This window comes from Manacus vitellinus, unplaced genomic scaffold (assembly GCF_001715985.3).
Source record: "Manacus vitellinus isolate BGI_N305 unplaced genomic scaffold, ASM171598v3 scaffold_26_pilon, whole genome shotgun sequence".
Lineage (NCBI taxonomy): Eukaryota > Metazoa > Chordata > Aves > Passeriformes > Pipridae > Manacus > Manacus vitellinus.
The window spans coordinates 7,152,504-7,166,222 of NW_021939960.1; the positions used below are offsets into that span (position 1 = coordinate 7,152,504).

Below are 13,719 nucleotides of genomic sequence, written 5' to 3' on the forward strand. Positions count from 1 at the left end.
CAAGTATTTTAGCCTCATTTCCAGAGTTTAGGATTCAAAAACCCATTTTGCCCTAGATCTGAGGGAGAAGGAGAGAGAAAATATTTGCCTAAATCCTATTTTATCTTCTATTTCTCTCCTGTCTCCCCATCTGGCCCCTTAGTGGTGTTTTGCAGATGCACAGAGAATATTGTCACGTGCCTTTGGGAAGAAGCAAAGGGAAAACCACTGCCAGAGACAGAGTTCTATATATCAGTGTGACCACTTAGCCCAAGGCCACGTGCCTAAGTCAGTAAGCTGCCAAAAAACAAAGATCTGCTCCAAGCAAACTCAGGACTGTTTGTTGGCTCAACCTCTAGCCCAGGGCACAGAGGCTGTGCCAGCTCAGGAGTTCAGGAAGGATGTGAACAGTAACAAACTTTTGTGCTTTAAAAAGGGATGTTCTGACTTCCAAATCTGTCAATTGTTTCACCAAACTCGGGCTCAGCACCAGCTCAGCACCACCAATCCTGTTCCAGCCAACAGCCCTTTCTAAAGGACAACAGGCTCTATTCTCCTGGATGCACAGCTCTGCCTTTCTCACACACGTGTGTGGAAGCAGCTCAGACAGTTTCATGCAGATCATTTTCCCTGAAGGAGAACTAACGGAATATTAACAGCCAGCACACGCCAGGGAGTCCATCCAACTCAGGAAACAGGAGCTTCTCCATCTGCCTCTTCTCTGTGACATGGCAAGAAAGGGGGCTGAGTCTTCCCCCCTCCCTGCAGTTCACTGGGTCACACAGATCATCCCAGCTAATAGGAAATGCAGGATCAGGACAATGGAAAGTAGGACCAAAAACGTGCAGAGAAGTACTTGGCAATCCAGAAACTTGGAAAATCACTATTTGTTGTCCTTTAATATTTAAACAGGGCAAGATACTTCTCTTTTTTAAGCCAAAACTGGAAGCCAAAATGTGAATGTTTCACCATTCCACATCTGCACTTAGAGCCATTAACCTCAAAGTAACAACCCAAAGCAGATTAGAGATGTGGGCTGCTGACTCTAATGCAGCTACAAAATGCAAGAGCACCCACAAAGTGAGGGGGAAAACAGACATTTTGTTTCAGTTAATTTCACAGACAAGTGAGAAATAATTAACAGTGAACATTAAGGACATTGCACTGCTGTAGAGTACTTTAAAAAGCCTGTGGAAGACTGATGAGGAAAGAGTGGATGAGAACATTTAGTGCATATATCCTGGGTGTCAGCAAAAGGGAAATATGCTGCTTACTGCTTCCCTAATTTTTTTTTTTCATTTTCTGAAGATGAGGATCTTTTCTCTTTTAATTCTTCACAACAAACGTCCATCTGTGTGCTCTGGCACCCATCACTAAGTCACGGGGAATGTGAGCAATCCTTCACAGAATCATGGAAGTACTAAGGTTGGAAGAGACCTTTAAGATCAAGTCCAATCATCAACCCAGCACCACCACCACGCTCATCACTAAACTATGTCCTCAGGTGCCATATCCACACATTCTCTGTACACTTCCAGGGATGGTGACTCCACCCCTTCCCTGGGCAGTCTGTTCCAGTGCTTTACAACCACTTCTGTGAAGAAATTGTCCCCAAAATCTAAACTAAACCTCCCTGGGTGCGACTTAAGGATATTTCCTCTCATCCTATCAAAACTCTTGTCTCTTTACCCCTCTCCAGAAGGGTCTCTGTCCTTGTTAAAACATGAATTTCCACCCCCCCCAACAGGGTACAGAATGATTTGTTATTGTGTGGTTGGATGGATGCATTACTTCAGGCATTAGGTTGCTGGTACCCATTTCCAATTCTTTCAAGCAACACTTTTCAAAAGAGAGAACAGGAGAACAATCAGACAAAATGCATTTACAGAGGCTTTTTCAATCAGATGATACAAAATGTGGTGGAAACTATGGGCCAACCTCTGTGCCTGGGAAAAAACAAAACCAAACAGCATCTCCTCAACAAATGCTACCCCTCAGTGATGTACTCACCGCAATCAGGATCTGGAAGGAGCTGTGCATGACCTCGATGTACCTGTACTCCAGGGCACAGCCTATGACAGAGATGTAGGAATGGTTATCCAGCCCCTTGATGCCAGACATTGAAGCCTCCTTCCTTACACAGCCAGGGCCATTTTCACTCCACCACGATTGGTGCCGGGAGATGTTGAACGTCAGGAGTTCGCTGTCCTGGAGGGAAAAGTTGCAAAGAGATCCCTGTTGACTCTAAGAGTGTCAGACAGGCTGTCAGATGGAGGTCATAGTAAATAAATGGAAAACCTAAAGTTTCTGAGATCCCCACTCTCAGGAAATGGCAGCACAGATCAAAGTACATTGGCTTTATATTCCCTCATGGAATGATTTTGGGTTGGAAGGGACCTTAAAGATCATCTGGTTCCACCCCCTCTGCCATGGAAAGGGACACTGACCACTATCTCAGGTTGCTCCAAGCCCCATCCAACCTGGCCTTGAGCACTTCCAGGGATGGAGCAGCCACAGCTTCCCTGGGCAACCTGTGCCAGGGCCTCATCACTCTGACAGGGAAGAATTTTTTCCTATTATCTAATCTAAACATATTTCACAGGCAGGCTTCTTCTAAACCATTTCTGAGGCAGCCTTACAGCACTCCAACAAACCTATTTGACTATCCCATAGCATAGTTTGGAAGCAGGCATGAGCAGCTTCCAAATTAGAATGACACTTTCTAGACTGCAGACCCAAGAACATTTTGCTAGTGGTTCCTGCACCCAGAAAAAAATCCTCAGCCTTTGGGCTTGGGAGATTAACTTCGAAAATATAGAAGAAAAAGGTAAACAAGGCAGCACAAAGTGTCCTGTCCCAGAACCATGTGCTGTGGACATGCTCTCCCCACCACAGGGAACTGAAAAATATGAACTCCATAACCCCAAAGTGAGTTTCAAAACACAACAGACCTTCCTCTGTTCTTAGCTTTTAACACACCTGACAAGCTCCTGTACCATTTCTGACTTCCTTCCACACTCTTCAGATCTGTTTTTTCTGCACTTTCTGTCAGCCCCAGGTCAGACTGCCCAGCCAAGCTGACCTCAGGGTGCTGATTGCAGCTTCTTGTAAACACCTCCCCAGCAATTCCTTATCCTCCCTACCCCGAGAGGCTTTTTGTTTTGCTGTTCTTGTCTTTGCTTGTTAAATACCTTCAACCAGGCTGTTGAGGAGGTTACAGAGTGAAATACCACTCAAGTGGTGCAGGGGTTTGATGTGCAGCCAGATGCTCACTTAAAAATGACCACACTTCCCTCACATTTGAGAAAAGAATACCCAGATTCGAATTTTTGAGCTTACAGGACATGGCAAAGCCCTGTAGGGAGTAAAAGACAAACTCAGGAGTGGCTGAACAGAGCAGCTGCATCCCTTTGCAGATGAGTGACGAGTGCTGGGTGCCCCAGCAGCCCCCTCAGGTCAGTTTGATGCAGAATCAACAACCCCTCTTGACCACAAAACAAGGCAACAGGTTGGAAGTTTTATTCTAAAGGATAGATTGTCTTCATTACAATTTTTTAATCTGTGTCTCTGCAGAGTAGAGATAGGTGCTGGAGTTACACACCCTACCTATCCATTACTAAACGTTTTAGTACCTATTCATAACCTACTTCACACTCCTCGTGCCAGGGTCCTACACAGTCTCTGGAGGGAAGCAGTGGCTCCCAGCAGTCAGAGCTTGGGGTATTCACACTTCCCAGCATGGGAAACCTGTGGCAGCTCCTCTGTGCTAGCTCCCCTCAGAGTCAAGAGGAAAAACAGAGTCACAGCAGCTTATCCAAGCTCCTGCTCCAAATGACCCTCTTGAGAGAGGGCTTGTCTCCACAGCCAACACAGGAGCCCAGAAGATACAAACATGGACACAGGGAAGCATCTCCAGGGACAAACTCGAGCTACAAGGGCAGAATTCCAAATTCCAGCCAGATAACCTGTGAACAGAAACCAACTGCCCCGCTCTGCACATGGTGGGGGTTCCCTCCACCCACCACAGAGACTCAAACCCAGCCTGCAGAGCCGTTATTAAAATATGCTGCAGGAAGCACATGTTAAGAAATGTGGACAATTAAGTGAGAAGGCAGCTGCCAAAGCTCCTGACATAATCACCACAGCAGATGGCATGTGCTTTACAGGAGATGGAGGAGGGCACGGAGATGGAGTGTGGCACCAGTGCAAAAGCAGCCTGAGCAGCAAAGACAATGGGGAAAACTCCATTAACAGCTGGGAGTTCAGAGGGAGCTGTCTGCATTTTGAAGGCTATGGGGAATAATTTTGGGATTGACAGTTACAGGGTAATGCAGTTACAGTGCAAGGTGCTGCGTTAGCTCCACTTCTAGAGACAGTTTTCTCTTCCAGCTTCTCACAATTTTGGCAGACGCCTTTGGCTTGCTCCCTCTGCTGGGCTTCACTCTTCAGTGGCCCACAGATATCTCATTTCCACCAAATCACATCTTTTCTGCAAAGCTTGTTCTTTTTCTCCCAAGTTTACATGTTCTGAGACACATGGAGCTTTTCCTCCTGGAGACAGCCAGCCCTCCAAGCTGCTGGGCTCTTCTCCCTCTCACAAATCACTCACCACTTTGGTTGCAGGAGGAAAGAGTCACTTTCCTCATACAAAAAAAAAAAAAAAAAAAAAAAAAAAAAAAAAAAAAAGACTAAATTCCTGTTTCTTTGCCCAGGGCTTCCCCCAGTTAGCACAAAACCAAAGCTGTTCCCTAGGGCACCACAGGATCTACTCTTAACCTCAGTCTCCAGGGCTTCCCTCTCCCAGCTCACAGATGGTGCCTTCCCAAACCTTCTGCCTCGCTGATGCAGACAGACCCCTCAATGCCTTCTCTGCTCCTTACAGAGGCATTGATGTGTGTTTGGCAAAGTAAGAAACAGGCTGCTTTCCTTCTAGAATCTCCCTTTTGTCAGCCAGATTTGGCTCTGGCTTAACTCTGCTGCAGAAGCTGAACTTGCTTGTGAATTAAGCCTGAAAAAGCAGAACAGGTGTGGCTGGAGGTTGGCAGGTGGAGGAACAGGAGGTCCTAACCAGCACTGGCTTCTTTTTGCCTCCAATCACACTCCAGCTCTGTCCAAAAAAATAAAAAAAAAATTAAAAATTATACATCAGTGAAGAACAGATTGGAAAAACTGAGCACATTTGGATTCTAAAGGCACCACAATGACTCGCACTCATGAGCCATCCATCTCACAGATGTAAAATGAATACTGATTGCACACTGGGATCATGGATGTCTTTGTGTTCAGAGACACCTTTCTGAACCAGCATCTGTCTGGAGCACAGCAGGGCAGGAGGGCAGCACGAACAAGAGGGTCTCAACATGCAAAGCAGTGCTGTTCCTTTCCTTGTGTCCCTGGCTGGATGCCCTGGGAAGGTACCTGCGTGATGGGGCACAATAAAAAAGCACTCAGGAAAATCCCTTAATTGACCTCCAGTCGCTCAGTGCTTGCTGGGAGACCAGGAAAACAATCCCAGGATGTCTCCTGTGGTTTGCCAGCTTCATTTGTGAGAAGGTGGCTGGAGAGAAGCGAAACTATGGAATAGAACAGCACACTAAAATCAGGAGAAAAGAACCAGTTGTAAGAAAGTCCAGGGAACAGCTGTTTCCCAAAACCTTTCTGCAACGCACTTGGGATCTAAACACACCGAAATACTCCCAGAAGTGCTTGTGGGTTGGAAGAGGTTAATCAGTCCCAGCAGTGAGCAAGCCCTGCTGCAGAGAGGGATCTGTGTGTGACTGCACTCCCCCTCTCTTCTTTCCAGAGCTATCGCTGCCTCTTTAACCTTCAGCCTGGAGAGAAATATGAGCCAAGAGTGACACAAGCTCCTTCTCGGGAGCATGCTGAAGGCCAGCCAAAAAAATCACAGCTCACTCTGAACTGTTGTAGCACCTGGCTGCCATCCGTTTGCCATCAGAGTGAGAAGGAAGACAACAGCACTAAAGCAGCACTAAAACAGCAGTACCTACATTTTACAGAGTCTATTTTCCGCTCCCAGTCTCACCCCACTGTGTCCCACGGGAAACTCACACCTACCTCTAACACCCACAGAGCCAGATGCATTTCTTTTCTAAAATAGCTTTCTGAAAGCTGTTCTGAAATTATTTGCTAAGGGACACCATCAGAGATGGTTTTATTTCTTGTTGTTAACAGCCTTCTGAACCGCCTCCCCCAAATTTCCTTAATTATCAGGCAAGACAGCACTATAACAGCTCTGGAACAAACTGAACCTCGCATGGGAGCCCCAGAGCTTGACAGCAGAATCATTTTAAAAATCTTTTTTAGATGGAAACATTTCTTATTAGAATAGGAAATATGATGTTCATCTTTCAGTCCTGTGTGCCAAGTAGCTGTATCACCCTGAGACACAGAGAAGCACTTCCAGTGTCTCTCAGGAGGCTTGTTGACAATGTCACAGCATTTAAAGGCCAAATCCCAGGCTTCAAGGTTCTAAATTTAGAGGGAGTTGAGGGACAGTTGTAAGTACACATGCATTTATCCACCCTCCTCACAGTATTTTCCCCAGGTACAAAGTCATTCCAAGATGCTGTCCAGATTCTCTGGAATACAAATAACTCCCATTTGACTAATAAGGGCTGCTTCCACTTCAAGAAGAGATTTAGACCACCACAGCTCTGGATTCAGATCAAAGCACTGTGTAGACTAGAGAGAATATAAAGGAAGGACAAAAAAATAAATTAACAATCACCAGTCGAGATGAGCAATTCCAGAGGGAAAATAGAAAGGAATACATTGAAATACACAACACCAATTCCTCAAACCTCTCTGAACATTTCTCAAGTACATGATGAAGAGTCAGTCAGCATGGCAGCTGGACAGACAGATGCTCATATGTCTTAACAGCAGGATTTTAATAATTAACTCAGACTGAGGGGTTGCAGGAGGGATGTGTTTCACGCTCGGGTAGACAGGGAGAAGCTTAAGGTATTATTTCAAGCACAGCCCAGAAACTTCAGAGCTATCTCCCAGCAATTCACCAAATCAAATGGCCAGATGGACAAAGAGAAGAGAGGGAGATGGAACAGGAGCAGACCACAGGAGGAGGAACAGCAATCTGGATATTCAGCTGTTAGCCCCACCACAGAGCAGAGCGACAGCACTTGGAGATGCTGCATTTCCCCCACATGCTGCAAGTGTGCTCAGAGGCAGGGGCAGAGCAAGTCAGCAAGGCAATGCTGCCAAAAGCTGCTCAGAGACACATCACCACCTCACTGCCAGTGCTGAGGAGCATCCCTTCAAATCCAGATTGCTCTATCACTCGCCTGCTCATTGGCAAAGCACTTACAGGAAAGCTGGCACAGGCTACATGCTTAGGGAGGCCTTTGCAGCACCAAGGAAAGTGCTTCCTTAGACACTTGTGCTGATCCACTTGTGTCTGGCCACCTAATGAAGGTCTGTTGTGCCATATTTCATACTCTTATTTCTGCTAAGAAAAGACTGCAAGAAAAAAAAAAAGACAAGATAGAAAGACAGAAAGCAGGCCAGTTTAGCTCTTCCAAAAAGTATGGAATAGATTCACAGAGCAGGAAAAAGTACTTTCCTTTTCCATAAAAAACTAGGGATAGTGCAACTAGTGATTTTAATTTGCAATAAGTGCACATAACTATTTCCTCATCTCTTCAGTTCTCTGGGCTTTTTCTGAACTTTTTACATCAGAAGCACTTGTACCCTTTCTCCCCATTCTCACCCCACCTGAGTTTTCACCTGTCTCAGTTGCAGTGGGTCTGTCATTACCAGCCACCAAAGTTAACAAACTCCATTCTTCCCATCTCCCTGCCCTTTCTGCATTCTGTCATTATCAATGAGCTGCTGACAGAGCCCGCCCTGGCAGGCTGCCCTTGTCAGGAGCACAGCGGGGTGAGCACAGGGCTGGCAGGAGCTACTCCCACTCCCCCAGGCTCATCAGTAATCACAGAGCAAACAGCACCCTGAAGATCTTCCTCAGAGCTATCAGTCCCTTAAGGCACTTGTACAGGAGCACAACCCTGTCTGAAACACTCCCCAGTGTATTCATGCTTAGTCTAGTAGTTAATGAGTTAGTGTTTATCAGACCAGCTCCATCAGTCTCACTCCACCAAAGCTCTTTTTCCAATATTTGCAATTTCCCTGCTTACTGCCAGGCTAATGATGAGCTTTGTGCTTGACTTCTTATCAGGAGCAGCTTCCTCCCAAGGGCCCTGAGGGCCCACAGAGGAACCTGCTCCTTGCAACACTGCATCCAAGCCCAGATCTGGGGTCTGATCCCAAGACTGAGATCAATAAGATGCTAGCTGGCTTTGGATCAGGTTTCCAGAGATGCAGCAGCAGAGCAACACCACTCCTGGGCCAGCCTACAAAGCACCACTGTCCTACAGAAACCTCAATTCCTGCTTCAGAAGCATCTTTTGGTCTCTTGTGGAAGTGAGGATTTGTTTTGCCACTACAAAGACCCAAATTACTTCAGTTAAGGGGGAGAAGGAGGACAGAAAGCAGCATCCTGAGTTTTTCTTACAAAACAGCTTTTTTAAGTGAAAGCAACTCATTAAGAACAGAGGCAAGGCTGTCAAGTATTTTACTGCCAAACAAGCACAAATACTCTGTTGGTTTTGCTACTTGCCACTAAATTAACTAATTTCTCAGTGCAGCCCTAGAGGGAAATCCACCGAGTCAGTAACAACTGACACTGCAGCCCAATTCTATAAAAAAAGTCCCCAGTCACAAGTGTCATCCTGTAGGCTAAATAAAGCCTCTCTGTGTGCTGGCTTGGCTAAAATGAGCCCCAGCACAGAGCAAGGTTACCAGGTGAAGCTGCTCTGTAGGGGAGAAAGAGGAGTTTGTGCTGTTTGAATTGCAGAACAGCAGCCCGACGTGGTGCAGGGCAGGTTGGGATTAGCAAACACGAGTAACCAGCTGGCTGGAAGCAAACAGTGGCTGGCAGAGAAGCTCCCAGTGCAGTTTACCAAGCCAATATATCCTCCACAGAAGGGAGCATTTCAATAGTTACATAAAATTCTTTTTTTTAGTTCGTCGCAGCCAACATCGAGATCATCTCAGGCGGAGATTTCAGATCATGAGCAATCAAGAACTCCCTCAAAGTTTCTAGGGATAATTGAGAGGGGAAATAAAGATGAATTGAGAAATTAGGAAGCTACATTTTCTTATCTGCAAAAGATTTGTGCTGTCAGTCCTGACTTGCTGTCGGCCTGATAAAAACCACAGGGCAGTTCCAATTATGATTGCAACTTCAATGTATGACCTGGGAATTTAGGCCAGATGTAGAGTGCTCTGAAACGAACCCATATCCTACAATGACTCTCAGTCTACTGTGCTAGAGCAACACTTCTTAATTCATTGCTCACAGCCCAGGCTTAATTTAGGACCTGCCTCCCATTTTTATTATTTCTGACTCACCCCTCATCAAGCAGACAGCAATGCTCAGCTAATCTAGTCTTCAAAGAGCTTCATGTATTAACTCACAACACCCTGGCCAACAGCCACGAGTAACTACCATTGTATTTAAGAAGGAAAAATCAAGGCAGGGAAGCCACATCCCAAAGAGATGTGCCAGTCTCCCCAGCACCCCTCTGGGAAGGGATTTCTCTGTTCAGCAGAGAGAAGAGCCTCTCCCAAAAGGTACAATAGGAAATATTTTGCCTGGTGTGGCAACAATCAGGTACTTATCCCTGCAGCTGAAGTGCACTAAGTCTCCAGCAGGACTGGGAGGCACAAAAATATCAAAAGCTGGTCAGGTATGGAGTTCCAGCAAAGTCCTTGGTCCAGCTCAGCCCAGCTCTTCTCTGGGACAGACTGGCAGAGAGAACACACCCAATGCTGCATAAGGGCCTTCCCCTCCATCAGACACCTTCTTGCCAAGCTGGTGTCAGATCACAAAAGGATCAGCTATAACCTAGTTAGCTCATAGCCCTCTTCAGCCACCTCTGCATTATGGTTGGGAATTAGCCCTCAAAGCTGCTCTTCCCTGAGGATGGCTCTTGTTCCCAACTCTGGAAAGCAAATACACTCTACCTGCCATGAGGGGAAGGTTTATTCCAGCCACCACCTGCACTGACCAGCAAAGAGCTCCAGAAATCAGCATTGGCTCCTCATTTTTCCATAAAAAAGCAGTACTCCTCCATCCCCTCATAAAGCAACCCCCTCCACAGGCAAGTGGGCAGGATTAGGACCTGCTCCCAGACAGTCCCTGCCCTTCCCCTCCGCTCTCCACTAAGCCCCATCCCCTCCACTGCAAAAGCTGGGAACTCACCCATCCAATTCCCACTCACCTTTGAGAGACCTCCCACTTCTAAGTAAAAGCAGATGATGAAGATGTTCCAGGTGACCCAAATTGCAGTCCAGATGGCATACTGGAAGGGAATGAGGTTGGAGAGAGAGAAGCAATAAACATTAGGAAGTCACTGGAATTAGTGTACATATATGAGCTCTAGCTGGGGGCAGTTGAATGCCCCGAGTCAGCACTGCAATAGTTTTTATTTCCTCTGTTTTGTTTTCCATATGCAGATGATCTATTGCCTGAAAGAGACACAGGGGCAGGAGCTTGGAGAGATGGAAGACCTTCTGACAGGCATTTGTCCAGCACCTCACTCTCCCTCTCTGCTGTGCAGTGTCTGGGTGTTACTTTAGCACCAGCGATAATTATCTAAAATCTTTCAAGTTTGGCATAAGCACAGCACACTGAACATTGTGTTCCTAAGCACAGCCAGGCACCTTCTGCTAAAATAGTTTGCAGGGCTTGTGCCTGATTTCCCAAGGGCTTTACTCAGTTCCTCATCACCTGCCATGTCCCCCCAGAGCAGAGGCTGTGAAAGGCTCCGAGTGTGTCACTCACCACCACAATGTAGCGAGGTCTGTACTGGATGGTGCCAAACAGGCCCAGGATAACGATGATGATGTGGAGGAAGTTGGCCAGGATAGGGGCCCACTGGTATCCCAGGAAGTCGAACACTTGCCTCTCTAATGCAGCGAGCTGGAAGGGAGAAGGAAAAGGAGAGTTATGGTTTCTGGACCCACAATGATTATTCTCAAGGTTTTAACAAGCTTCCCTAGCAAATCCCTGCAGCAGCTGAAAGTGGGATTCCATTCCCAAAGCAATTTACTGGCTATGAACCAGGTCAGTAGGACACAACACTTGTCTACACATCCCCCTTCCCCTTTGTACTCATCCCACCTCTCCTCTGATGGCCAAACTAATGCAGACCAGAGAGCTCCAGTGGCTGTGTGGGGTGTTCCTCTGGTGTGTGCACTTTGGGGAGGTGCCTCTGGCAGAGGACAGAGGTGAGCAGCAGGGTGGTAACATCTCAAAAGTGAAATATTCACATTCACAAAAACACAAAAATAAGCTTCAAGAGCTCATTTGTCAGAGCCTTCAGCATCACTGCATCATTCCTGACACCTCTCATGTTTCTGCTTTCCAGCACACATCCATCAAAGTAAGAGAGAGGAGGAAACTCTCTCCTCCACTTTCACCCCTCAGAAAATGCTGCCACCAGTAAAGGAATTCTGCAAACACATCAGTTTTCCAGGACAGGTTGTGTTCCTCTCCAGCACTAATAACATGATTCAAGGCCAGTACTATGTCCTAGAAATAAAACTCCATTACTGTTGGAGTGCTGGGGCCGATTTTCAAACCACATTTATATAAAGATGCACTTTTACCTGTAGCCACCACCTGTGTATGAGGCAACGTCTGGTCCCCAGCTCTGAGCTGCTGTTCTACACTGCAGCTGAAAGAGCACAAGGAACATGCAATTGCATGCTGGCCTTTGCATCCCCACAGCCTTTAAACACTGTATCTACAGGAGAATCAGTGAGTGCAGGGGGCAAACCTGTTCCAGAAGGTTTTTCCCAGTGCCCAGCCTTACACAGAGAGATCTTCTGTTTCCATGTCTTCACTAACACAGTGTAACCCCCTCCATCGACCTGTCTTTGCAAGTGCCGAGGCACAGCAGGAGATTTCCCTGTCAGGATAAGATTTCAGAGTGTGTTTAATTATCATACTAGCACACTAGGATTGCATTATGACATTTCATATTTATTTTCATCTAAATAAATCATTACAATTTACTATCGATAGTCAATATTAATTTAACTACTAATTAGACATTAACCATGGGGAATCCTAGTCTGCTGTGTGACACCTTTTCCTGGCTGGGAAACTAAGCACCAGAGCTTGTGTGATGGCTTAAAGCATTTAAGGATGTGAGTGGTTGCAGGTGTCACTCAAGCCACATGATGAGAGAAGCCTCATCTACTAAAGGGCCATTATTCCTCCTTCTTCCTGGATCAATGGGGAAATCACCTTCACACCTCTCTTGGGCTAGGAGGGTATAGCAATTCTCAACACTGCCTTGAAAGTTCAATAAAAATCTGTACTTCAAAGAACTCTCTGGCAGGTTGGTTAAGGGTGGTCAGTCAGGGCAGGGGCAAGCAGCTTTCCCTCTCCAACACCTTCACAAGCAAAGAGGGACAGAGAATGGGGAGGGAATGGAGGCAGTCGCCAAATCTCTCACTTCTGCCAAATATTTTTCCTCTTGAAGCAACACACACTGCCCTGCCCTGATCCATCTGAACCACCTGGAAGATGCTGTGGCCAAGCACGAGGCTGCAGGGCTGGGCTGGGGCAAGTACTGCTCCCCCCCAGCACAGCAGCTTTGCTGTGTCTCCTCAGAAACACCAGTAATAGGTTAAACACTTAATCCCTCAGGAGGGGATTAAGGCACACACCTTTACAGATATTTGTCAATTTTGCATCCTGACTGGCTGGCAAGGGGCCATTTGACTGTGACCACTTCATCCAATCAGGCATTTAATTGGCTTTGTGCATTAAATGGTTGTGGGAGGGTGTGCCATGGGAGCCGGTGCTGTGGCTGTCACTCTGCTGAGGGGACACAATGGGGGTGTTCTGCTGAGGTAATACCCTGCTCTGCTTTGCCTGTTGTCCTTAGGCTCTAAAAATCAGTATAAAGACAGACCCCTCCTACCCTCATGGCCTTCTGCCATGAGTTTTCCCACTCCAGAATCAGGGCACCCATGTCTGGAGAAGCGTTTTCTTCTCACAAATGAATATTTGCCATTAGGGCTGTATAAAAAGGGGAAAAGCTTCTCCTTCCACAGGTTCATGATGCTTCCTGGGTTGTTTGGACCAGGGAAGATACCAGGCTGTGAAGTGAGAGGTATCCAACTGCCCTGGAGATGGACCTGATGTTCTACACGGCTTCAGATTGGGGCACAGCTCCTTGAGAGGTCTCCAAGCTCTGGATTTTTCACCATGATCCCAAAAACTATCTTCATACCACACTTCCTTCTCCTTTAGTGCAACTGCCTTCGCCTCCAGGTTCTTTCCATCATGGCTTACATTCTTTTGCCATGTTCTCTGCATTTTTAAAATATTTTTGTGTACCTGGGAGCTGCAGGCATGACTCAGCTGGTCCAGAGATGGGCTGTGCCCAGCTACTGGTTCAGCAAAGGAGAGGGGAGCCTTTGTGGGATGTGTGAGCTCACACAATCTGTTTCCTCACTTATAAAAATAAAAAAAGAGGTAATATTCTGTAAAATATGTTGATTACAGCAAATGCTGCTGCTGAAACTCCAACACTGTATCAGTGTCAGGCAGGCAGAGTCTCTGCTGTAATCCAGCTGTTGGAAGTGCAGCCTGAAGTTACCTTGAGTTTGTCCCTGTTCCCT

At 46.6% G+C, this 13,719-nt stretch overlaps 1 protein-coding gene across 1 annotated transcript in view; it reads right to left on the reverse strand.

Annotated features, from left to right (window-relative positions):
• NKAIN4 (sodium/potassium transporting ATPase interacting 4) overlaps nt 1-13,067 on the reverse strand; it is a 28,559-nt gene extending 15,492 nt beyond the window's left edge. The window contains exons 1-4 of the mRNA XM_029960396.1: nt 13,017-13,067; nt 10,865-11,002; nt 10,302-10,382; nt 1,990-2,187 (exon numbers count right to left, since the gene is read on the reverse strand). Coding sequence (XP_029816256.1) covers nt 1,990-2,187; nt 10,302-10,382; nt 10,865-11,002; nt 13,017-13,067 — 468 coding nt within the window. The remainder of the gene's footprint in view (nt 1-1,989; nt 2,188-10,301; nt 10,383-10,864; nt 11,003-13,016) is intronic.
• Nucleotides 13,068-13,719: the final 652 nt, after the last annotated feature.